The sequence below is a fragment of the Colletotrichum godetiae genome (genome assembly GCF_030913485.1).
Source record: "Colletotrichum godetiae strain CBS 193.32 chromosome Unknown BDP55scaffold_2, whole genome shotgun sequence".
NCBI lineage: Eukaryota > Fungi > Ascomycota > Sordariomycetes > Glomerellales > Glomerellaceae > Colletotrichum > Colletotrichum godetiae.
The window spans coordinates 1,332,509-1,357,280 of NW_026851250.1; the positions used below are offsets into that span (position 1 = coordinate 1,332,509).

Sequence of the window (24,772 nt, forward strand, 5' to 3'; positions counted from 1 at the left end):
GTTGTCTAGTATCTTTCCACGCTAATACAGGGGGCAAATCACCGAAATGCTGAATTTGCGGTTGATCGCTCAAGCTAACTTCGCCTATTTCCAAGCCAATGGAAGAAAATCACGGGAATCAATAGCCAAGTCATTTCAAGAGCTTTAGCTGTTCTTTTACATACCGTACTTCCGATGTTCTCCGGAGTCTTCCGTGTTGACTCGGACGGAGGCTGTGCCTTCTCAGCCAATCACGTCTTATTGCCGGCCGTTGCTGCCGGATCCACCCCGGGGCTCTCATCCGTCCCCTAGCGGAGAGGCCCAGGTAACAGCATTCAGCATATCTCAGCCACTCTCACCCAAGCCGGACTTTGTTCTTGGGACTCCATTTCGCTAACCTGGCCCTTGGCGAGTCGTTTGACTATCGACCGATTGTGCTTCGTATCATACTTTTCCCAATCTGGGACCAAGACGGAGGAAAGAAGGCTGTACATTTTCTCGATTTGTCTTTGGCGAAGCAGGGGAAGGAGGAGGCCAAAATATCATCGCCGTAATGTATTTAACAATCACCCGCGACCTTCCGGAAGACATCCTTCCTGGCCATCTTGCAACCACAGACCATCCTCGTCGTCAACGAATCAGCCAATCCGCCATACCTCCTCGCCATGCAGCTGTCACTTCTCATCGCTGCGCTGTCTGCGCAGGCAGTCCTTGCTGCACCTCGAATCAAGAGAGACGCTCTCAAATCATGTGTGGAGGAGGTCTTTGGAGGGAATGCGGCTCTGCGTATCGTGACACCGACTGATCCCACATACCACGATGCGAGAATCGGAGAGGCAATCCAGTGAGAACGGTATTCTGCTTCCATATTCCGGACTCAACACTGACCTAAAATCAACAGGTTTACACAGATGCCTGTGTTGATTGCTTATGCAGAGAAGCCGTATGAAGTTGCCCCCTTGATACAATGCGCAAAGACAAATGGTATCAAAGCAGTCCCCAGAACCGGCGGTCACCAGTAAGCAATCATGTCCAAACCTACCTATCCTTGGAAGTTTCAACAATGACTTACTTTGCACAGCTTCCTCGGATACTCCGCCCTCCAAGATGCCCTCGTCATCGACATCACCCACATCGACTACGTCAACATCGCCGCAGACAAGAAGACCGCCACCGTCGGCGCCGGCATCCGATTTGGCGCCCTATACACGGCTCTCGGACAGCAAGGCCTCGACTGGACAGGCGGCATCTGCCCCACCGTCGGCATCTCGGGATTCCTCTCCGCAGGCGGCTTCAACATGCAGATGCGCCAAAACGGCCTCGGCGTCGACAACGTCGAGTCTGCCAAAGTAGTCACGTCAGACGGCTGCGTCGTAACGGCCTCTCGCGAAGAGAACTCGGACCTATTCTTCGCCATCCGCGGCGGCGGCGGCGGATCCTACGGCATCGTGATCGAGTGGACGCTGCGCATGTACGAGTTCCCCCGCTCCGCCATGGTGTACCTGCAATGGAACGGCTCCGACACGAGGTTCGACATTGCAAAGACGTTCCACGAGTGGGCACCTCGCGCGGACAGCGCCCTCAGCTCGCAGGTGAACTTATACAAGAACCGGACTGACGTGATTGGGTGGTGCTACGGCTGCACCCTCGACAAGCTGCAGGGCATGGTGAACGCCTCCGGGCTCCTGGACATTGGCAAGCCGGCGGCGTATATCTCGGGCGGGTGCAACACCATCAACGCCCGGCTCTTTGGCTATGGCGTTAATGAATGTGGCGCGGATGAGGCCGTCGCGCAAGTCGCGCCGTTTGTCGTCAACACGATCCAGCAGCCGTTTGTCCAGATTCCCGGGTTTGCAAACTTCACCTACAACGAGACGACCAAGGCGCCAGAACTACCTCCCGCGCAATCCTGGGCGCGCTTCATCCGCCTATCAAAATCCTTCATGGTACAGAAGGACAAGCTGCTCGCGGATGATACGATGAGGAACGCCATTGCGCGCATTGATGAGCTTGACGACGCGGCGCAGGGCTGGATTGAGTGGCATGCATGGAACATTTCGGTCGCGGGTGATGCGGCGTTTGCGTGGCGCGAGCAGGCGTATTCGCACATGGAGTTCATTGTGTCCAGTTCCGCGGACGAGAAGGTCCATGCTGGCTATGTGAAGTGGTTCAAGGATCTGGAGGATTATCTTCGTCCACTGGTTGGGTAAGTCTTCTGTTCTTGATATGTTTCGGGCTGGAAGACAATGTGACTGACCAGAGCGATAGAATGGCAAGCTACTCGGGCTACATGGACGATACGATCTCCACCCCTCCGCTCGATTCGTACTATGGCGCCAACGTCGCAAAGCTGTCCCAAATCAAGTCCAAGTACGATCCTCAGGGCTTCTTCACCAACGTGAGTATATCAACTTCCAGATAAACTGGACGCATCGACTAACGAAGGACTCAGCCTCTGAGCATCAAAGCTCTATACTCAAACCAAACAGTGACTGGCGACAGCTGTCTGTAGATAAAGGTAAAGACAGAGCACGGTGCAAGGTTGCCGAAGAACCGTATGACAGTGACGTCAGAACATAGCGTGCTTGATGAACAAGCTGTAATGCAGCTGTAGAGCGAGAAGATCCCGTCGATGGAAATGTAATTAAGCTGAAATATCCTCCCTTCACCCGCGTATGATTGAGTCAAGATAGTCCACCCGATTGGGTCCCCGAACATCAGATGAGTTGAAGAAGCTTCTTACCGAGGCCGTATCCCGCGCGGGGTCGACCGTGCAATGTCCGTCACTTTGAATTGGCTTTTTTCATCTTTCCTCCTTCCTCCCCTTTCACATTTGTATCTTGATCTCGAGTATACAGACGTACCTGTAGGAACATATGCACCATGAATACCACACTTGATCGAGGAGCGCCAAGACCCGATGAACTGAGCGATGCGGGGTGTCTCTTGAGGTACGTGACTGAGCAACAGGCCGATTTGACTTGAAATGCAATTTTGATGAGTGTGCTGTTGAGTTGTTCCGGGTGAAGCCTTAGCACCATCGCGACTTGTTCGAAATCGCCTTTGACTGAGAAGCTCAGGCACTTTTGAAATTCAGGCTGTCTTTTGTCTTTCTCATCCGACGCCTGCTCACCGAATTGATTATTTCTAGTGTCTAATTGCATTTCCGTTCAATTTCAAAGGAGTTCTTAAAGTCGAGACTCTCTGCATTTGACAAGGCCGTTTCAGTCTCAGTAGCAGAATTCACACCTCATTCTAACCATGTTTCCCGCTGACCCCAAGAACAAGGCAACCCCAGACCATAATCTGGCTCAAGACCTCGGATCAATCCTTTGCAATACACAAGTCCCTCCTAGTCGAGTCCTCAAAGTACTTTCAACGCTGCCTCGACGGGCCCTTTGCCGAGTCCCACACAAACACAATCGACCTCAACGACACCGACGCCGCAGACGACGGCGACGCCGACACCGCCAACATCAGCATCAACCCGCTGACACTCGGCACATACGTAAAGCTATGCTACTTCACCCGCCTCACCGCCCAGCGCGTCAAACGCTGCCGCCGCAACGCGGCAGACCACGCCGAGGACGCCTACTACGAAGTCTCCCCCTTCTCCCTCAAGCCCTGCGATATGCACACCCCGCACGACCTGACGGAGCTCGTCGACATGTGGTCCCTCTGCGACCGCTTCCACGACGATCTCTTGCTGGGCAAGGTCTCCACCGCCATCCGGGAGACGCTCGACGTCGGGGCCACGAAACTCGGGGACGCGCACTGCGCCGAGTGGTGGGTCTTCAACTTCGCCAACGGCTATGTTGCGCTGGAGAGCCTTCACCGACGGGACGATGACGTCGAGGCCTTGTTGGAGAGGTTGAGGGAGCTGTTTGTGCAGAATTGTTCGCCGGCTTCGTGGGAGAGGTTGGCGGGCCAGTTGCCGAGTGAGTTTGTGGTGGCGGCGTCGATTGCGTTCCAGGCCAAGATGGCGACGTTGATGCCGCATGAGGCGGCGATTGCGCGGGTGAATGGGGCGAGTTTGTGTTATGAGTGTAAGACGAGGGTTCAGACGGCTTTGAAGAGGTGAACTAGATGACTTTTTTGGATTCTTTTCGATGACGGTGCATGTTGTGCCTTCATTTCGACTTTAAACAATGAGGAAATACACCACTTCGCCGGCCACGAACAACCAACATGGCTGCTCTCAACCACGTCAGCAAATGATGCATTACTTCTAGCCTGCCATGAGTGCTGCTCATAAATTGGCGGAAACCCCTTATATACCGAAGACCAAGGTTCGTCTGTCTTTTCTGGTAAGCCAAAGTCGATGTCTGACGGTCTGTTGTTGACTTTGGCATTTCAGCCTGGATGGCGAGTGATCCTTGCTGTTCCTCTGTTCCTGTGTGTTGGGCAAAGATAACAGAAAGAATCTATGCCCGTGTGACTATCCCTGATATCTAATTGACGATGGACATGTCCGGACCATGGTTGCTCCTCAGCGAGAACTGAACCTACATGTGTGAAAGACAAATTGTGGTCACCTGCTTCCATAACCGTAGGTAGCTCTCGATCTCTCAAGGCATACTTGAATGAAGCTTTAGGTGATCATCCATCGACGAACTCCTCAATCACCATGACACCCCCCAAAGGATTATCTTTAAATTAGAAGGCAAATATGATAGTTGCACTCGGCCCCTAATCTGACCTCTTCCCACCCACTCAAGCGTTTTTGTGTGCGCCACGATGGTATACATGGAGCCGACACCTCTCGAACCCCTTCTATATGCACCCAATCCGCTTCACCAGTTTGCTCAACACCCCCCTCTTCTCCCACAAACTCTCTTACATCGAATAAAGCTCATCTGTTCCACATCATCATCTTCAAACCTTTCCCTGACTAACATCAGGATACACATCAAACCTCCTCTGCGTATTAATAGGGATATTCCGCCTCGCCTCCTCAATCTTCCCATTCTCCAACTCCCACACAACGGTCCCCTCCCCTTCCTCCGCCTCAACAAGCACGTTCGCCATCGGATCGATAATCAGCGAGTGTCCCCACGCATGGTACGTCGCGCCCATGTCCCGCGCAGGGCTACACATGGCCACGTAAATCTGGTTATCCACCGCCCTTCCCTGGCCCAGCAGGCGCCAGTGCATCGGCCCGGTCGTCAGGTTGAACGCGCCGGGGTACACGAGCGCGAAACACCCCCTGCGCGCGGCGATGGCCGCCAGCTCGGGGAACCGCACGTCGTAGCAGATGGCCACCGAAATACGTCCGTACTCTGGCAGATCCACGACCGTGACCTGATCGCCCGGGCTCAAGACCTCGCTCTCCTTGAAGGTAATCTTGCCCGGAATATCGATATCGAACAAATGCACCTTGCGATGCGTCGCCAACAGCTTTCCCTCGGGCGAAAAGATCAAACTCGTGTTGTAAAATTTCCCCGTCTCAGCATCCAGCTCCGGAACGGAGCCACCGACAAGATACGTCCCGCTCTCAGTCGCCATGGCCGCCAGCGCGTGGAAGCTGGGGCTCTGTTCCTCCGTGGGCGGCGACGGGAGCAGCGTCTCGGCGTATTTGGGGAAGTAGTCGCATCCGTAGGGCGAGTTGAAGCACTCGGGCAAAACGACGATCTTGGCGCCCGCGGCACTGGCTTCGAGGACTTTGGCGCGGGCGTTGGCGAGGTTGGCGGCCTTGTCGGTGCCCGAGGCGAGTTGGATGCAGGCGAGATTGACGGGCTTCTTGAGCAGCGGGGACGGGAGGGAGGACGACGACATGTTGCGGAAGTTGCGAAAGGGGACGAGGCGGTGCGCGGAGGGGTTGGTGATTGTTGATGTTAGGGTGCGGAAGGTGCGGAGGGCGAGGCGCATTGTATGTCTGCAAAAGGAAGGTTTTGTGAGGGCTTTCCGAAGCGGCGAGCGGGCGGAGGAGGGGGGGGGGGGGGGGGATATGCGACTTGCGAGTGACGTTGGGTGCGGCGCGGTGGTGGTGGGCTGGGAGGAACGATAACGGCGGGGTAGCTGCCGTGACGGACTTCGCGGTCGGAGCTCATCGCTGAGATTCGGCTAATGACGGCATTTCGTACTGTGCTTGTCAATGACAGTTGCGGCAGAAGTCTACAGTGCGAGATGGCCGTCTATGGTCCCGAATTGTCCGATCCATCATCGGGAAATTCAGCTGGTTCGGCCCGGCTCCGATCGGCCTTTACTCTCCCCCGCGTCGAACCGCCGCTAATCACTGTCGTTTTCTCCTTGGACATTCCTTACTCCGTGATCAAGAAGGATACTTGTTCGGCATCACGCTTTTCGGTCTATACAGTACCCCAATATTTGAAGGAGTAAATATACGGCCAAGGTCCTCCAAAATTTCAACGCCATTTTTGGTATTTGTGACAATGTTGAAGAAACAGGAGTAAGTCACCTTGAAGCACAGCAGACCTCGTCAACTACGATAGATTCATGCCACCACTCCCACCTATCCTGAAAAATACGACACCGAGATCCCATCGTCATGCCTACTGCCCCCCCCCCCCCCCCCCCCCCCTCGGTGAAGAAAGCCCTCACATCTGTGGGTTCCTGGGCCAAGTACGTTCAGGCATGTACGTGGTAGGCTAGGGAACAACAGAGATCAAACAAGTAAACCCAAATGACCCAGAGCTCAGCGCTACGGGAACCGGCTGAACCATGCCGTGGCACGTAAACTGAACAACCTCACCCAGCTATATCCAAGACTCAGTGCGATTTAGTCCACATTTGCACATTGCAGATCATCAACACACCAGCAAAAGGGCCCAGGCACTCGGTAGCTTCAATATCGCCGATCGGCCGTCCAACGCTTCCCTGCCACCGGCGACTTTTGGTGACCACTGCTGGTCGAATGCGAAAAAAACAAGAGGCAGAAACATCGGTGACTACTTGCATAGTAGACACACATTTACCCCCCCACCTCAGCTTCCCGGCAGCCTGCCTAGGTTAGTTTGGTCTCGACGTTCGTCCGGTCAATCAGCTCTTCCTTCCCCCACGTGAAACATTCCCTTTGTAAGCTTATGTTTGGGGTACTACACATTTCGAAACCATGACAGTCGAGCCCGGCCCAAGACCAGTCCTACTCCCAGCCCACCAGTACTAGCAAGGCGAGAGTCGACGTAGTACACACCGTTGGAAGCACCCAGTCAAGTCTGATCCAATCCAGCTCCTCGGGTCGGGGGGAGGGAGATGCCACTCCTACAGGAAAAAAAAAGGTTAAACTTGAGGCTGATGTTTCTTCCAATGCATTGAGTGTAAGGCATTAGGGGCTCGACCGAAAATAAACTCCATCGAACAAGATCCCCTTTGTTTAGAACACGAGCATTGGTGGTCATCAGACGGATTTTAACATGTTTTATCTGAATTCGTCTTTTCTCTTGTAAATGAGATAGATGCTTGCTCTGTCGCCCGTGGCGCTTCAGCCTCGCAGCATAAATCCACACACATGTCTTTCCCCCTAACCCCCAATGTGAGCGGCAAAGCTTTGAAACAGTTGATTAGGTATCACCCCATCGTTACGCGAATCCAATTCTGCTCGGCCTCTCACCACGCTTCCGATTCGTCTCTTAGAAACCACACCTCGCAATCTGCTCCACCTTCTTTCATTTCTTCCCATAAGCCTCAATTTTGAAGCTTCAAGTTGGGACCACTCGCAGTGGTTTGTTTGCTGTTCTTCTACTGGTCTCGAGTGCGCGGTACCAACGTCCGCTATGTGACGACAATAATGTGCAAAAAGTAGCTGAGTGATCCAGCCACAGATTTTGCCAAACTCTCTGTTCAGACCAACGCCGGCATATGAACAATAGATGACGAGAAATTAGACACAAAGGAAGTGGAGTAATTAACATCCATATCGGTGCCAGCGTCCGTAATGGGCTCGCCGGCGTTTCGCGACCGGGCTGCCCAGGCGTGTAATCGCAGATATACGACAAAAGAGGTGGTAATTCATCTTGGATGACTGGCACCGCCGGGCGGGGCCGCAATGAGTTTTGAGAAGCCGGAGGGGCCGCGGGTATCGATTAGAGTTGGCATGTTTCATGCATGCCGTGGGATGGGGGTTGAAGTTGATCTGGGGCCACCAGGTGACCCAATATCGCTAGCTCTGCCTTATAGTATCAGCTGCTTGAGGTTGCGCTGGATAATCATGTCCTGGACCGAGCCCATGGTGATCTTGAGCAAGTTCGTATCGGTGGCATTCGTGAAATGCCCGTAAATTTCCTTCTCGGTGTTTCGGTTCAGCGCGCGGAACTTGTCCAAGAAGTATTTGCTGGCAGACTTCCAGTCTTCGGCGGGGCCGTGGTAATCCGTGAAACCGTGCGATGTAATCGGGTTGTTGGGCAGTTTCTCCTTGAAAAGATCCATCTTGTTCAGGAAGAGGATCAGAGCAGACTTTGTGAACCAGTGCGAGTTGGCAATCGACTCCCAGAGCATGAGCGCTTCGTTCATTTGGTTCTGTTAAGTTGGTTAGCTTGACAGGAGACGAGAAAAACAGAGTCGGCAACACATACACCATCCTTGTCTTCAACCAAACATTGATCGTATCCGCTGATGGCGACAAGGAAGAGCAAGCAATTGACATTTTCGAAGCAGTGGATCCACTTCTTCCGTTCTGAACGTTGGCCACCGACATCGAACATGCGGTATGTCAGCTGGCCCAGGTCGAACACCGTCTCGGTGATTCCCGTAGTTCGCAATCTCGATCGCAACAAATCTTGGTCTGTGGGTTCGTAGCTCGCGTCCCAAATTCGGTCCAAATCGTCACAGAAGCTACATCAGTCAGCCATGGGCTCCGTAGAGGCAGCTGGTGCGCCAGTATGCTTACTATGCCAGGTTGTCGTGGAGGGCGAACTCGTTGCCCTTTGCTATGGCCTGCTTGACACCGCCGTCGACCCAAAGTTCTTTCACAGGTTGCAGGTAGTCGCGAGGGAGAGGGTCTTGGGCGTTGATCTCGTGTTCCACCAGGATATGCGCCATGTGCTTCTGTAAGAGACACCATGTGTTAGCCAGACCGTTCTGTTTATTACACGCATGAAGAGTGACAAAATGTCTCGAGATTGTCGCACGCAATTAGCGTCAACAGAAGGATATCGAGGGTTGCTTGCCTCATTTTCGGGGTTGCTGAACTCGATTCCCATTTCGGTCATGGCATCTTGGATCAAACGGAATGATTGGACAATGTTGTTGAATACGACCGGCTTCCATTCGAGCTTCTCGTTCTTGCTGAAACCTTGTGCGTAGATCAACTTCATCTGCTTCAGGACAGTAGATTTTCCAGATTCTCCGGCACCTGTCCAATTGAAAAACAAAAGTCAGCGCACGAACAGATGTATTGCGCTAGTTAGTGATCCGCGTCGACGTACCCAGCAATAACAGCTTGACCTCCTTCGATAGGCGCTTCTCATCTTGTCGGATCATGCGGTCGAGGTCGCGCGAACGAGCACCACCGCCGTCATCTTTTGTTCGGGCCCCGAAGCACATGTTGGCCTAAGGAGCGTTTATCGCCGAGAGAATTGAGTGCACGAGAAGCCGGCGCGATAACGCTGAACAGGTGTTTGGGGGAAAAAGAAAACAAAAGAACGCGATCAGTCGGTAAGAAAAAGTGTGGGCAGAAAGCGCGAAGCAATCGGGAGGCGGACCGGTGGAGGTGATAACGGTTTAAGGCGAAAGCGAGGTGGAAGAAGAAATGCGAGCAGCTAGTTCCGGGGAGGAGGGTTCTTGGGGGGGATTCGCGTCGAGGTCCAGGTGGGATGGGAACGGTCTCGCAATGGTCCGAGGGCGTTGAAGGTCGACAGATCAGATGAAGAGATGGAGAGGAGAGCGATGAAGGTTGGGCCAGGCCAGGGTGGAAGAAGAGGGACGATTCGGATCGTAATTTCAGCGTGACGCAAGTGAAGCGCAAGACGCAAGCAAGACGCAAGGCGGGGAGGAAGGGGAAAAGAGAGATCGAGAGTCGAGTCGAGTCGAGTCGGGTCGAGTCGAGACAATAAGGCAACGGAGCAACGGCGACGAAGGATGGCGTGGGTAGAAGAATCGAATGCAATGGCCGTAGCGTAAGGTAGGGTGTAGTGTGTACGAAGTATTCGTACGGATATGGTGCCTGTCTCTCTCTGGCTGTGCACCTTTCGAGGAACCAGGTTTGAGAAATGGGACGGGCGGGAGTGGGCGGAGGAAGCTTTTGTCGGTTTTAGAAGTCCCACTGGCAGGTAAGAGGAAAAACAAAAACCGCTAAAACTCTTGGGGGCGTTCGTAGCGGACGCCCGGTGGGCTGCGGGTTGCTAATGTTAATCCTCCTGTTCAGTGTGTTGTGCCCAGGTGGTGTTTTTGCTGCCCAGCGAGGCCAATGGCGGGTCAGGGGAGAGAACTAACGGGCTAGCGCAGGAATTGGAGAAAGGAATAGAGAGCGACGATGATGTGAGGAACAAGCTTGAAGCTGAGGCCAGACGATACGTGACACACAGAGGCTGTTATGTTGGTGATGACCAAGCGGGAATGATATGATGGGAGCAGCGAAGTGCTGGGTGGAGGATCGGGGAGGATGGCGATACAGGTACACACACACACACACACACAAGGACGATTGGAAGGAAAAGAGAAGAAGTAGAGGAGAGGAAGCAGACGGGATATTCTGCAGAAGAAGAAGAAGAAGAAGAAGTGGAAGTGGAAGAGCAAGTCAAGCAAGCTGCAGTATCCTTACCTACCTTACAGGCTACTTGGTACCAAAAAACGCACGCACAAAGAGTAAACTATGAAGCACCTCCCTCCCTCTTCATTACTGCTCCTGCCTCTCACCTCACCTCATCTGGGGCTCCGTGCTCCGTGCTCCTTGCTCCTCTCTTCAGCAACGCAGCCGCCAGCACGTACCTCAGTATTCGCAAGGTACCTCACCTTATTACCTGATTCAATTTCATTACCTGCCTGTCAACACTTCGTACCCTACCTCCCTCGTCCTTGCCTCCTTGGTCTCCGTCGATGGTCTCCGTTGACAAGGTACCATCGTGCCCCGTCGCTTGCCGGTAGCCAAGGGGTACGGATACCTATGTACGGATACAGCAGGTATGGACCGAGGACGGCTAGATACGTAAGGTAAGGTGGTAAAGGTAAGGTAAAGGTACCTCGCTTCGTACCTTACGAATACATTTGTTAGACGGGAAGGAGAGTCACGTAAGTGCTGGCCCCAGGTATGGGCAGGTATGCCTTGTCCTTGGGCTTCCACTTGACTCCTGGCAATGGCATGGGCAAGCAAACAAAACAGGGTTGATGTGACTTTGCTGTGTTTTTGGAAGCATGGATTATCGAGATAGAATGATTACTCTCTGTGTCGGTATGGAGTATGGATAGGTTCTGGACTGCGCACATCGAGGGCGAGCGACAAGTACTCCGTAGCCGCATAACAAACGCCCACCACTACAATGTCGATCACGACCCTGACTCTATGAACTGCCAGTCCAACCGCCTTGGATGCTACCTCAATGTGTATCCATATCCATTCTAACCAACAGACACTGCTGCAGCTGCAGCCGCAGTTGCACCACCAGAAACCAGGAGCATAAATAGGAGCTGTTGCCGAAGTATAGCTTATCCGTTGGAAAAGAAAAAAGAAATGCGACATGAACAGGAGAGCGGGAACAGGAACATGCGGAACTTTTGGACCGGGGTGGTAGCAGTACCTGCCTCAACTCGCATGTCCCGAGTACGTACCTGACTTACACACACACCTAAGGCAAGAGCAGGACGGGACACAGGTGGGGCCGTACCCTGACGTACCTGGCTGGTATCGTCGGTTTGATTCGTCCTGTCATCCCGGCCCGCTCTTGCCGCAGAATCGCATCTCGTGAGACTTGGCAGCTACTTGTGCCGGGGTACTCTCAAGTCTGTCCACGGCTTCCTTGCACTTGCATTAGAAAGCAAGCCACCTCCAGTTCCCCGTCGTTCTTGTGCAGCACCTTCGCCTTTTAACACGCAGGCACAGGCAAGGCAGGTACCTACGCCAATCCTCGTCTCCTCTGTGGAAAAGGTACCTCACCACCACCTTCACAACCTGTTTCTGTTGGTCAGTCTTGAGATTTTCATTCCGCCATCACCTCAGACATTTCATCCGTCGCTCAACCAATCCACTGGTTCATTGCAACCACTTCTGCTTTTCGGGGCCGGCCAATTCCTCGGGGTTCTGGGAGAGACCCAGTCGAACTACCTTACGAATGCCCTCTCGTTGACCATCATCGAGGATCGACTTCGGCGCATATCCCAGCTGTTCGCACGCGACCATCACGACCCTCACGACCCTCACGACACCCATGTCGTGCTCGCCGAGGCCCAAGGCACTACGAATGCATCTACGAATACTCCGTACATATCGAGTACCTCTCAGCGGCCACAACCCAAGCTTTCTAGCAGTGCTCCCTACACCACACACCGTAGGTGCAAGTAGCCATTTGAATAATATCCAGCTGCCGGTCTGGACGTGCTTTCGAAGAAAACCTCTGTCATGGTTCGACGCACACCCTTTCCCATGCTCAATGCTGGGCTCGAGTGTCCCAGAAATGCAGGTTGCGAGCTGCAAACTGCCACGCCTCATGACTTCATGCACAAGGAGAGAAGCCAACGGTCCAGCAAACAAGCTGAAAGCCAATGAGCTCTTGAAGATTCAAAGTACAATACCTAACACATGGCTGCGTTGATTCAAACTACTTCCAACCTCCAACCATCTGGTCCACTACCTGTCTCATCCTGCCCTCGTATACACCACCTTCAAAGACTTGTTCGATATGCTTCAAACTCAAAAGATTAACGGGCTCCGCCCTCAATCAACATAGGACTGCGACAAACCCGCGGCCATCCCGTTCGCGCCATGAACCAATCATTGGCTCGGATGCTGTTGGCTGTCTTGTCAAATAACACCTGGGCAGCGCATCAATCAAAGGCTCCAGTCGAGCCTTCAATTTGTCTGAGTCTCCATCCTCAGTATGGAGCGTCATCGTGGCATTCCACACGACAGACGGAAAGACTGAGCCACTTCGATCCTTCAGGCCCCTGCGTGACACCAGATCGCTGCCACAGAACCCCAATCGGGCCCCTACTCCGGAAACGCCTCGTACACCGAGCTTTTCTTCTGCCTCCTTCTCGTGCGCAGACCCGCCGTCGCACCCGCAGCCGTGGCCAGCTCGCGCCTCGCCCTTCAGCAGGTCATCGCTATGAAGTTCACGTTGCTTGCGGAAACGCGTCCCATCCGACGACGCCTCTTTTGTCGCTTCCAGATGTAGTGGCTCGCCACGCAGCCACCAAGCATCGGACTTTTCTGCATCTGCCAAACGACGATATTCTATCCGCGAAGAGCTTGGGCCAGTACTTCCGCTTTCGATATCAGTGTTTTTCTGTACAGTCAAGTCTTCTCACAATGCACGGCACAACCATGATGCCAGCCCTTCGTTTCGAGTAGCGGGGGTCCTGGCCGAACGCGTCCGCTCTCGAGGGAAAGCATGTCACCCCCTGATTCATGCAATTGCAACGCCGCCAGTAGAACACGACTCTGGCAGTCTGTCGTCTTCCCTCAGAGTCGCATTCTGCTAGACTTTTCCCCAAGAACAATAATTCAGATCAGCATTGCAGGCTCCAGTGGGAAAATGAGCGCTGATTTTGCGGGCCGCTAAAGGGGACCTGCAGCATCGACGGAAGAGTCCCGCAGAAACGAATCCTCCAGTGAGCTGGGATCCTTCTTCATCATCCCAGGCCTCCTGGCGTGGCGGTTGCAAGGATAAGAGCACCAGCTCGTTTCGTTCGACAGGGGGGCCGTTTGTGGATGGATTGCACAACTCGTGGCTTTTCTGGCGGGGATCCTTGAACATCGATGAGCCAGATCAACGCACGTTTCCAGGACCGCACCTGCTTTGCCAATACGCTCAAGATATGGCCGGCATGGCGCGGGCATCGACCTCACAGAGATCTTGGCCCAACTCGGTGGGACGTCTTGGATTCTGCCTGTCGGAGACTTGACAGGAACATGAACGCACTCGTAATTACTGCAGGAAGACTAGGCATTGCGCGCTCCAGAGCCGCAGTCCAACGGGAGCCGCATCACGATCGAGTACCTACTTCGCCGCCGGAAATATTGTTCCAACCTTCAAGGATTGCTTGGACCTTAAGGCTAGGCTCTCTGACTTGAGGAAGAAACGGGCAAGGACTTTCCAGAGCTAGCATAACTGTTCAAGTTTTCCAACAAAGATTTCAGCCCGTATCACTCTTGACATCGCCCGAGGTGATACGGTCTCGACGTCCCGAGCAGCCCTGTTGACTACAGAGCATTTCACCACGTGGCGACGAAGTCCCTGCCGGATGCGGGCGCCCAGAACGAATATTGTTAAACAGCTCAGTCCCCGCCAGGGGACCCCTAAGACGTCTACTACATCACGGTGTAAAGGGTAACAAAGACGATGGCGAGGCAAAGAAGTCGAGTGAGCAGATGACATGTGGGATTGTGGAACTGATTTTCAGATCCGTCTAATGGCAAGCCGCGATCCGAAGGAGTGGTATGATGGACGACAGAATACCGTCAGATGGGTTAGTCGCGCAGGACCAAGGCCCCAGATGGAAGCAACAGGTACGACAAGACTCCAAGGGAGGCAAAAGTGCCCGCAGATTGACTTCAAACACTTTGAGGTAAACTTTGGAATAGGAAGCTCCGTCACGCGATGTACCGCATGGACTAGTATCCTGCGCCAGGCGTTTTGTTTCTCCCAATTGGGCTCAAAGTTCTGCACCGACGTCTAGCATGGCATCGCATCAGCCATAATGGGACTCGATTGGATATTGCAGACACCACTCTTGGTAGAGACGTTGCATGTTATGGAAGAGTTTTCTCCCTCATATCTGGTCTTGGGGCTGGCCCTGCCAAAAGGCCATCACGGTTCATGCGGAATCAAAGCAACATCGATGAGTCCAGGACTGTCACAATCGACGATGCTTTCTGTTGCAGATGGTGATCATCCCGTCAACAGTGCCTATCGCCATCGCCCTCATTCCTGGTCGGTAGTGGGGAGCTGAGGCAGCTGAGGTGATGAAGGCTGAAAATTGTGTTGCATTTGAGATGTCAGGCCTCCAAGCTGGTTTTTATTTTCCGATACGAAAGTTCTTTGAAAATCGTCGCTGCAACAGAAGAGATGGGACGACGGTCTGGTCTGCACCACGCTGTATCACGTACAAAGTTTCCCGGGCGCTTTTTCTTCAGTATCCTTACCAAACAATGCATTCACCACCGAGACAAAAAGAGGCAGAGTCGCGATGCAGCTGGAGACGGTGGGCAGTGGGTTTGTATGTCTTGCATACCCGAAGGCCACTAATTTTCGACCTCGGCACGTAGTACGAAGCTGTCGCTCGGTCGCGGCAGCTGGTGCAAACCACGGCGGCTGGTAGCATGAAAACAACCATGGCATTGGTAGAAAATGGGGAAAGCGTAAGGACTTAGGTAAGGATGGGCCCATGTCGGGCCTCAATCTTCACATCGGCGGACGGACCGTGGCCGGGCTCGACCGGCTCTCGTCCGGCACACGCAAGTTTTGTCTCAGGCGGCTCCCAGTAGGTGCTTTGGGTTGTGTCTTGCTCCCGCTGAAGAATCGAGCCTCTTAGTGAGCGTGTTTGGGTATTAGCTTGTCAAACTGATTGTCTACCCCAGCTACCGAAGCACCTAAGGTACCTCCGTAGGTGGCGGTGGATAACGTCTGTGGGCGATTTCATGGGCCTCGACTACGAATACCAGAGTCCGAACTTCCGAGGGCTTCCAATCTGACTTGTTCTGGGTAAGGTCCATTGCGATCTATGCACGGCCCGTGGGGCAGGCTGCTATCTTCAACTCAAAAAGGTAAGTAGGGTAGGCTAGGTGGCTACGGAAAGTTTCGGACACCTAACTACGGATATCCAATTGCGAAAGGATAGTTTCGTTTCATCTCGTCTCGTCTATCCGTACGCGGGCTGTCAAAATCAAATAAGCTGTCACATCTTACGGGGTGGTGAAGAGATGATCTTTACTGTCTTGATCCGGCGACAATAGGGCGAGACATGGACGCTATTGATTGCTGGTAAGCAAGTGGAGCAGGGAGGCGAGCTCTGTGGGGGACTGTCGGGTTTGACATGCCGTTCAGTATCGAGAAAGCAGCAAGCAGCAAGCGAGAGACGCGGAGGAAGGGAGAAGAAGCCCAAAGGAAAGGAAGCCCAAACCAAAGAGGTTTGGGTTGTTGATCCCGGCTCGCCACGTTTTCTGCAAAGGTACGTCGCACGTCGCACGCTGCACATTCCTTCTCCTTACCTGCAGTACGACAGCGGATAATTCCCTCAGAGCTCGTTTGCTCTGGGCAGTGGCCCGCAAAGCCGATGACGTGAAGTTCTGAACAAGTCCCAGAGAAGTCTGATTCCCGGTTCCAAACTTCCAAGCATGAAATCCCGGTTTGGCTTCGTGTCGTTCGCAGCACCGGCCAACAGGTGCTCCCCTTCGCGATAAGCGTCGTTACTGGTGTGCAACGGACCGACTGGGCAGTCAGTATAAGTTGGGCCGGCACATGGGGGTCGACAGCTTGCGTTCGTGAGAGACAGGCAAATGAAGGATGGATTACGCCGTTTGGAGTCTCTGGATAGTGGTCAACCGTCCACGTCGGATTGCTAATACTCGTTCAACCCAGAGCCATGGCAACATGCATCTGTGTGTGTGTGTGTGTGTGTGTGTGTGTGTGTGTGTGTGTGTGCCCGGATGATGGATCGATCCATGACTCTGGTTGACATTAGCAACGTCGAATACGGACGTGCCCGGCCTGGCAGGGCAATTAAAGGCAAGGTCACGAATGTATTGCGCTGGTATTAAGACGCTGATGGGCAGAGTCAGGAACCTGACCAACGCACTGACTTGAACCGTATCGAAGTGCGTCTGGTAATGACAAGAGAGATTGAGGGGGAGTCTGAGAGAGCGTGCGGTATTGAGGAAATCTCGATGCTCCATTCAAAGTGCCATCTGGTGGGCTTGAAGCAATGAGCCAATAGGCCTCACCGTGAGTCCGTGAATGGCACATTGAAAATTGGGCCCTGAATTTTCAAAACGAGGCCACCCCCGGAGCCACAAAAATTTTCTTGCTGTTTTTTTTTTCTTTTTTTTTTTTTTTTTCGCTCGCCTTGCCCGCACCGGCGCTTGTTGACGGCGGGGGGGAAAGCGCACCGCCGCGCGCCTTAACAGAAGATTCTCTGCAAGCCCAGCACACCGCACATCGGCAGGCCAACCACACAACACCTCTCTTCCTCTCTCCCACCCACGACGTCAACGCACATTTTGATATCAGACAATCTCACTTTTCCATCCTGGCTTTCTTCCGTCATATAACACCCCTTCCTTCTCAACTACTGCGCCTGCACCAGCACCGTCTGTCTCGATTGCTTGTGCCTCTGCCGACCTGTCGATATCTACACAATCTACACAGTAGCCCTGCCCAACCCCCGTCTACCGTCAAAATGAGCGAAATTGCCCATCCTACCATCCAAGGTTCGTGCGGTCCACCCCCGTCTTTCCATCCATCCATCTCTCCCTCCTTCCCTCAAACAGATCTGTCTGTTGTTGTTTGTTTGATGGTTTGTCTGTCTACTCTCCTCTCTGCGGCTGCCCTGCCCGCAGTCCATCTGCTATTGTTGGCCTTGAACACATACTGTTCACGGTTTGCTGTTGGATGCTCGCTGCTCGCTCTCCCGGCTTCTATACGCACCCGTCTCAGAATACCCCGCCATACAAAAATGTCTTGAACACCCCGCCCATCGTCACCTTGAGGACCTTGGAACCTTGGGGAGGGTCGCTAAAGAGCCCACGCATCGGAAGACGGAGAATATCGCAACCGGGTGCGGGTCCCCCATGAGCCTTGTCTCTCGTCCGTACCGCCACTCATTGGCAGACGGACTTTGTGCCGTGCGGACTGCCTGCACCTGGTCAATTGCCAACGAAAACCTCCCGCAACTATTGACGGGTGGCTTTTCCGCCCTCTTCCGGGTCCCCTAACGACTCTTCAGCCCTGGCTTCCTCCACCGTCTGAGCGCGCATGCACTATCCTTCATGGCCACTTTCGGTTAAGCAATTCGTCAGGAGAAACCGAGAAACCTCGTCTCTTGCTTTGCAGATCGTCCGTCGAATACTTTGCTGAGGTGACATTTGGAACATTGCAAATATGCCGGCTTATGGCTGCTCCGGGCACGGCACTTTTCGGGATCGACAATGACACTCACACAGGACACACACACACACACAGACAGACTGACAGAGTGGATGCGACAAGATGCCCTTTTTGGAAACAAATTAGATCAACGAGTTGAGACCGCGCGCTAACCTGATGGAATGATGAACAGATGGCTGGTTCCGTGAGATCTCCAACATGTGGCCCGGTAAGTCACACCCCCTACTAAAGCATCGTGAAAATGAGAACACCGGCATGCTGACGACCTCCAACAGGCCAGGCCATGACCCTCAAGGTCAAGAAGGTCATTCACCACGAGAAGTCCCAGTACCAGGATGTTCTCATCTTCGAGTCCACCGACTACGGCATGGTCTTGGTCCTGGACAATGTCATCCAGGCTACCGAGCGTGATGAGTTCTCCTACCAGGAGATGATTACTCACCTGGCCATGAACTCCCACCCCAACCCCAAGAAGGTCCTCGTCATCGGCGGTGGCGACGGCGGTGTCCTCCGTGAGGTCGTCAAGCACGAGTGCGTCGAGGAGGCCATCCTCTGCGACATTGACGAGGCCGTCATCCGCCTCTCCAAGCAGTACCTCCCCAACATGGCCGTCGGCTTCGACCACCCCAAGTCCAAGACCCACGTCGGCGACGGCTTCAAGTTCCTCGAGGAGTACAAGAACACCTTTGACGTCATCATCACCGACTCCTCCGACCCCGAGGGCCCCGCCGAGTCCCTCTTCCAGAAGCCCTACTTCCAGCTCCTCCACGATGCCCTGAGGGAGGGCGGTGTCATCACTACCCAAGGTTGTACGTTCCCGTTTGTTCAGGAATATCGAGGGGAATCAAGGAAGTCTCGGGTCTCTAAAGTGAAGGAAAAGACAACGCCGCAGGCCCACCAACCCGCTCACTCGCAAAACGCGGACGCGGGGTGCCTTGCTTCTTTTTCTTTCTTTGGGCCTGTCCTCGATTCTCCCCACGAGATACCGGTGCATTAGCCTAGTGGCTTGCCGGTGAGACTGGGTTGTGTGAACCTGGATACGCTTTGAACTCTCCTTTGTCTACTATTCTAAAGCGTTGCGCGTACTCGAGACTGTTACTCTTCGTCTTCTTCGTCTTCATCTTCTTCTTCTTCTTCTCTCCTCCCCCTATGCCGTCTCCCGGCGCTGATTCAGCCTGACTCTCCGTCAGAAGGCTTCGCTCTTGTTTTGAGATATGAAAACTGTCTAGAGACCAGGACTAGCTAACAGTATACACCTACAGCCGAGAACCAGTGGCTCCACATGCCCCTCATCTCCAAGCTTAAGAAGGACTGCAAGGAGATCTTCCCCGTCGCCGAGTACGCCTACACCACCATCCCCACCTACCCCAGCGGCCAGATCGGCTTCATGGTCTGCACCAAGGACGCCGGCCGCAACGTCAAGGAGCCCCTTCGCAAGTGGTCCGCCGAGGAGGAGGACAAGCTGTGCAAGTACTACAACGCCGACATCCACAAGGCTTCCTTTGTCCTGCCCAACTTTGCCAAGAAGGCTCTCGAGTAAATTTGTGTCTATGTGTGCGCCGTTGTAGCTACGATGCAAGTAGACGACATTTTCTTCTTTCAAGAATGACATGGGATTCATGAACTCATTTTGGGGAGGATGGGAAGGATGGGGGGGTTTGGACTTTGGCAGGATTGTCAATAGATGGAACCCAAAAAGAAGGGGGGAACCGAAAAAAAGTTTTAGTCGTAACACGCAGAGGTTGACTCTAGCGTTGCTCAATATATTTTGTTTTGAGTCAAAGTATGTTGTTTCCCTGTGATTTGCATCACAAGGTTGATTCTATGTTGAGATTTACTCCGTGTCCCTCCGTCGGGTTATCCCCCGTTGTCGCCAACTCCGTGTACATCTTTTACTTGTCTTCCCACCCAATGCCTCCATTGAGTCCCATAGCGTCTACTCCGTATTATGGCGTGAATTCCTCCGTAGCTTCCCTTCCTCTATCGTCCTCAAAACGTGTCCACCACTCTCATTTGATACCACTCATCCTCTCTTCGCCCCTTCTGTCCCCAAGTTTCTCCTCCCCATCCCTCCCTCCCTCCAACACCATCCCTTCATCAAAACCCGCCCCCATCACATCCCTCTCCCAAACCCTCATCATCTCTCACCAATCGCATCCCTTAGCAAGCAACAGCGCAAGCCTCTCCAACCAAACCCGATCAACCTCATCAAACCCATCCCTCTCCGCACAATCCACATCAATAATCGCCACCAACTTCCCCTCGACGACAACCGGCACCACAACCTCGCTCTTACTGTCGCCGTCGCAGGCAATGTGACCGGGGAAGGCGTCGACGTCGGCCACGAGCTGCGTCTGCTGCGTGGCGGCGGCGGCGCCGCAGACGCCGCGGCCAAAGGGGATTTGTTGGCAGGCGACTTTGCCCATGAAGGGGCCTAGGATGAGGGATTGTTTGGTGGAGGAGGGATCGAGGACGTAGAAACCTGCCCAGTTGACTGCGTTTGAGGGAGCTGGGAGGGAGTGGTAGGCGTGCCAGAGGAGGGAGGCTGTGTTTGCGAGGTTGCTGTGTTTGATGAGGGGGTTAGTTAGTCTTTTCCTGGCTCTCATTTCTTGTTTCTTCATATGCTTCAAATTGGAGAGCAAACTATGTGAGGTGGCTCTCTTAAACTTGGAGCTTTTTTTTTTTGGTTTTTTCTTTTTTGGACTTACGCGACCTACGGAGAGTGTTAGTCTTTGTGATATTAGAGTAAGATATGGTATTTAAAAATATCATGAGTCAGAGTATCGACATCATGTGAGAGGTAGAGGATAGCGATTCCTTGCAAAAAGCAGGCGGAAAATACAATGGAAAGGGGGGCATATATACCCAGTTTCTTTGACCGTCGAGGAGACCTTCGGCTTGCATGAGGACCTGCTCATAGGCCTCCTCTTTGGTCACGCCATTGGCGAAGTTTGAGGCGTCGGCGTGGACCTGAGATTTGCGATATTCGTTAGTACACTACATCGACAAGATTGGGCGATCCGAAGTTTTTTGACTCACCATTATGTTATGGGGGATATATAACCTGAGAGCTTTGACAAAAGATGAGAGAAAAAGAGAAGAAAGCAAGCGGTTATCGAAAGTTGTGTTGGTCAATTCGATACAATCTCTTGAGGAAGCTATGGAAGATCCAGGTACAATGAGTTAAAGATGACCAAGCATGCTTACTTATGTGGTTGTTGAGATGAAGCAGGGTGTTTAAAATTATGCGTTGAAATCCTCTGGTCCAATCACGTCATTTCTTTCTCGGTGAGATACACCTCCACACCTCGGTGAGTCCAGCTCTTCTCCCTTCGGACCCGAGTTTTTTTTGTCAGCTACCCAAGACAAAAAAAAAAGTGTTGCATTCCACCCCGGCCCTAAATTCTGGGACGGGAGAATCGGGGGGGAGGGATCGGCCGGCTCCGAGTGGAGAAAGTCTGCCTCTTTCGCACTTGGCGGGTTCCGAGATGTATTTTCAGCTCCGATCCCGTCTGTTGTTCTCTCTGCTCCTCTGATCGCGAACAGGATGAGAGGTAGCACAGCACCACGCTACGATACCATGGTAGGGCGTGGAAGCTACCTGGTTGGCGCAGGTCGCATCGCGTGGCGTGGCGGGATATCTAAGGTACAGATCGATCAACGTTGCATGCGAGTGAGAAAAAAACGTGACCGCTGCCTGAAGCGAGCCGAGGAACACTACCTCATCCAATTGACCATTGTGATTTGTTCTCAGAGTACACACGTTCCTCTACCTAAGCACCCAAGGTATGGTAAGCTTGTTGAGGTAGGAATCTAGGTCGGAGGTCGGATTCGGATGAAACTCCGTCCATGACTTCATTCTCCGCTAACCCCGCGTGTGCCCCCCGTTGGTGTGACGGCTCCTTCACCTTGTCTTAGCTGAGGCTAGCTCTGCATGAGCTTGAGGTGGTTTAGTACCTGAGGTAGCTTAAGAGTGTTCTGTATAGAGGTAAAGTCTTTCCCGCCTCAGTCTCGTCTTTTCCTTCTGTGTCAACCATTGTAGTGTCTTCTTTCCTGTTTGGCTGCAATTGGAATCGCCATTCGGTCTCTCTGCAACGTCAAAGAGTCGTTGCATTCACAGCTTCACTGCGCCTTACATCCACATAGGTGACATAGTCAAACAACTCACCTGACTCGCCATCTCATCCTCAACTAATTGAGCACACATCCTACCAGACACAACAATGTCGGAACAACAGCAACAACAACACCAGGCACCCCGCTTCTGCGCCGACTGCTTCAAGGGCACGCTCCGCGGCGACGTTGAGCCAAAGGGCACCGTCGAGACCGTCTACGGCCTGCCGACGTACGTCGCGCGCCCGGAGCCCGGCCGCGGCGAGCCCGCGGGTGTCGTCGTAATCCTCCCGGACGCGATGGGTTGGGAGTTGCGTAATACGCGCGCGCTGGCGGATGCGTATGCGAATAGGATTCCGGCTGTTGTGTTGCTTCCTGAGTTGATGAATGGTATGTTTTTTTGAAAACCAGCATTTCTTTTGATTTTCACGAGTATTGTTTTGCGGGGTTGCCTTTCGAATCTACGTTTTTGATGTAAGAGCGTTTATACATCCCTCGCTTGAGTGTTTTTCTGAGATCATGTGATGTCCAGAAGGTGGAATGAGGGGAGGTGGTGGATATCAGGAATGGCTGTAGACCGCGCGACGTCGAGAACTCTCGTGAGACGCCTCAACGTTACGAACGTACTAACGCCGTGTGTGACCCAAAGGCTACGCCATCCCAGCGACCGCACTCGCCATGGGCGATAAAATGCAAGCCGAAAAGTCGTGGTGGAGAAAATACCTCGTCATCGCGCCCGTCATGTTCGCGACGATGCTGCGGTACTTTATCCCCCTCGTCATCGCCACCCGCGCCGGCGTCGTCGTCCCGCGGATAAAGAACTATCTCAGCGCCCTCCGTCTCTCGCCGCCGTCTCCGCTGCCCCGTCCATCGACGTCAACGTCCTCCTCCTCCGCCGTTGAGGCAACCTCTCAGAAAGAAACCAAGATTGGCGTCGCAGGCTTCTGCTGGGGCGGGAAATTCACCGTTCAACTCACCCAGCTCGCCGCGGGACCGTTTGGCAGCGAGAGGCTGATCGACTGCGGCTTCACGGCGCATCCGAGTTTCCTTACGTTGCCGGGGGACTTGGAGAAGGCGGTGCTGCCGCTGAGCGTGGCGAACGGGGACGATGATATGATGATGCCACGGGCGCGGATGGTGGAGGCTAAGAGCGTGCTGGGGGAAAAGGGAGAGGAGTTTGAGATTGTGGAGTATCCTGGTGCCAAGCACGGATTTGCTGTGAGAGGGGACCCGAATGATCAGCGGCAGGCGGATTTCGGGATGAGGGCGGAGGATCAGGCTGTTGGGTGGTTTCGGCGGTGGTTTGGGCTTGGTGCTTGAGGGAGATTGTGAAGGATGGGGTGGGATGGTATGGTATGGTTGATGGAGGTTAGTTTTGGCGTGAGTTACTTTGCCATCACGACACGAATTGTGAGGGTTGTGAGAGAAAAAGAAAAGTCTTTAGTCTTGGTCTTTAAGGTATGTGTGGCTTCGAGTAAGTAGGCTCTTGTAAACACAGGACTGGAACTGAAATAGGGCTTGCTACTGTTGCGAGGTTACAATCTCCCCTTGACACGAGTTTCATGCACATTGGCAGGCACGAGAAACCCGCGTGACTTCCAGCTAGTTAAGAAGCCAACAAGACACGAGTGACCAAAACCAACCCGAACGGCCACCAATTCCACAGCATTCAAAAATCTCAAAATACAACTGAGAAACATGCCAACACAGCTCACCATCACCTGGAGCACAACTATGATTCGGTCAACAATCAAAAAAGATAAAAGATGAATGTTCTTCTCCCCTTCCAGAATCGAACTAGAGACCTTTCGATGACAAGAGATGAACAATTACAGTCGAACGTGATGAACCAACTACACCAAGGGGAGGATCGGAGCTATTGCTCCGCTCGATGTGTCAGTCTGGCGCGAAGAAATGCCTGAAGAAGTGTTGTTCCGACCCACAGATGGATCCGCAATTCTGTGGTTGTGATTTCGGCTCTCTGCAGGACACATCAGGTCAGCGACCTAACTGGGCGCGTGCGGGCTTTCCTACCCCGAAGCAGTATGATCACTTTGAAAGAGACTTGTGCATCTTTCCTGTGAGTCAATGCAGAGTTGCCGTTGTGGTAGGGCCCTGTCAATGTCTGTTTTGAAGTTTGATACCTCGCTGATATGGCAGACTCTCAGAACAGAGTCTTCAACTGGTCTGGTTTTGAGACCAAAACTCTAGGTTCACCGGAATTTTAGTGTAAGGTGTCTTGAATTGGAATACATCTGTCTCACCTTGTAAAAAGGTATGCCCTTGGACTTAGGTGACGCTACGAGCAGGTTTGTTTGAGATGCGTGCTAAGGTACCTCATCTTGATGTGAGGCTTCCATGCAGCACGTGGAAACAAGGAGAAAGGAAGATCGCCCCAATCGTCCAGCTCAATTGTCCAATAGCCAGAACTGAATAGTCACGCCAAGGGCAGACGGCAAAGCTTGATT

At 53.2% G+C, this 24,772-nt stretch overlaps 7 protein-coding genes and 1 non-coding gene across 8 annotated transcripts; 4 read left to right on the forward strand and 4 right to left on the reverse strand.

The window, feature by feature from the left end:
• Positions 1–434: 434 nt before the first annotated feature.
• BDP55DRAFT_643382 (uncharacterized protein) lies at positions 435–2,652 on the forward strand. The gene is made up of 5 exons (XM_060573503.1): positions 435–823; positions 881–997; positions 1,061–2,185; positions 2,248–2,377; positions 2,432–2,652. Exons 1-5 carry the CDS (start codon positions 645–647, stop codon positions 2,489–2,491), a joined length of 1,611 nt encoding a protein of 536 aa, XP_060436312.1. The 5' UTR covers positions 435–644; the 3' UTR covers positions 2,492–2,652.
• Positions 2,653–4,854: 2,202 nt separating this feature from the next.
• BDP55DRAFT_540274 (carbon-nitrogen hydrolase) lies at positions 4,855–5,847 on the reverse strand (the record flags this gene model as incomplete). The annotated part of the gene is made up of 1 exon (XM_060568105.1): positions 4,855–5,847. One exon carries the CDS (start codon positions 5,845–5,847, stop codon positions 4,855–4,857), a length of 993 nt encoding a protein of 330 aa, XP_060436313.1.
• Positions 5,848–7,979: 2,132 nt separating this feature from the next.
• On the reverse strand, positions 7,980–9,921 carry BDP55DRAFT_135862 (guanine nucleotide-binding protein alpha-2 subunit). The gene is made up of 5 exons (XM_060565533.1): positions 9,363–9,921; positions 9,105–9,289; positions 8,825–8,982; positions 8,511–8,769; positions 7,980–8,454 (listed from the first exon to the last, which is right to left on the reverse strand). Exons 1-5 carry the CDS (start codon positions 9,478–9,480, stop codon positions 8,110–8,112), a joined length of 1,065 nt encoding a protein of 354 aa, XP_060436314.1. The 5' UTR covers positions 9,481–9,921; the 3' UTR covers positions 7,980–8,109.
• Positions 9,922–11,572: 1,651 nt separating this feature from the next.
• Positions 11,573–12,911, forward strand: BDP55DRAFT_710168 (uncharacterized protein). The gene is made up of 4 exons (XM_060578147.1): positions 11,573–11,692; positions 11,873–12,416; positions 12,450–12,651; positions 12,816–12,911. The coding sequence occupies exons 1-3, from the start codon at positions 11,603–11,605 to the stop codon at positions 12,632–12,634; spliced, it is 819 nt and encodes a 272-aa protein (XP_060436315.1). The 5' UTR covers positions 11,573–11,602; the 3' UTR covers positions 12,635–12,651; positions 12,816–12,911.
• Positions 12,912–17,146: 4,235 nt separating this feature from the next.
• Positions 17,147–19,930, forward strand: BDP55DRAFT_643403 (spermidine synthase). Its single transcript, XM_060573504.1, has 4 exons — positions 17,147–17,515; positions 18,364–18,399; positions 18,467–18,997; positions 19,454–19,930. Exons 1-4 carry the CDS (start codon positions 17,485–17,487, stop codon positions 19,729–19,731), a joined length of 876 nt encoding a protein of 291 aa, XP_060436316.1. The 5' UTR covers positions 17,147–17,484; the 3' UTR covers positions 19,732–19,930.
• A 405-nt stretch (positions 19,931–20,335) lies between these two features.
• Positions 20,336–21,233, reverse strand: BDP55DRAFT_626123 (GAF domain-like protein; the record flags this gene model as incomplete). Its single annotated transcript, XM_060571591.1, has 4 exons — positions 20,336–20,864; positions 20,900–20,904; positions 21,057–21,161; positions 21,231–21,233. 4 exons carry the CDS (start codon positions 21,231–21,233, stop codon positions 20,336–20,338), a joined length of 642 nt encoding a protein of 213 aa, XP_060436317.1.
• Positions 21,234–22,098: 865 nt separating this feature from the next.
• BDP55DRAFT_135960 (uncharacterized protein) lies at positions 22,099–23,938 on the forward strand. The gene is made up of 4 exons (XM_060565535.1): positions 22,099–22,179; positions 22,407–22,694; positions 22,954–23,762; positions 23,820–23,938. The coding sequence occupies exons 2-3, from the start codon at positions 22,415–22,417 to the stop codon at positions 23,622–23,624; spliced, it is 951 nt and encodes a 316-aa protein (XP_060436318.1). The 5' UTR covers positions 22,099–22,179; positions 22,407–22,414; the 3' UTR covers positions 23,625–23,762; positions 23,820–23,938.
• Positions 23,939–24,081: 143 nt separating this feature from the next.
• Positions 24,082–24,172, reverse strand: BDP55DRAFT_t29. Its single transcript has one exon. It is a non-coding gene; the product is annotated as a tRNA-Tyr (tRNA).
• Between the last annotated feature and the right edge of the window lie 600 nt (positions 24,173–24,772).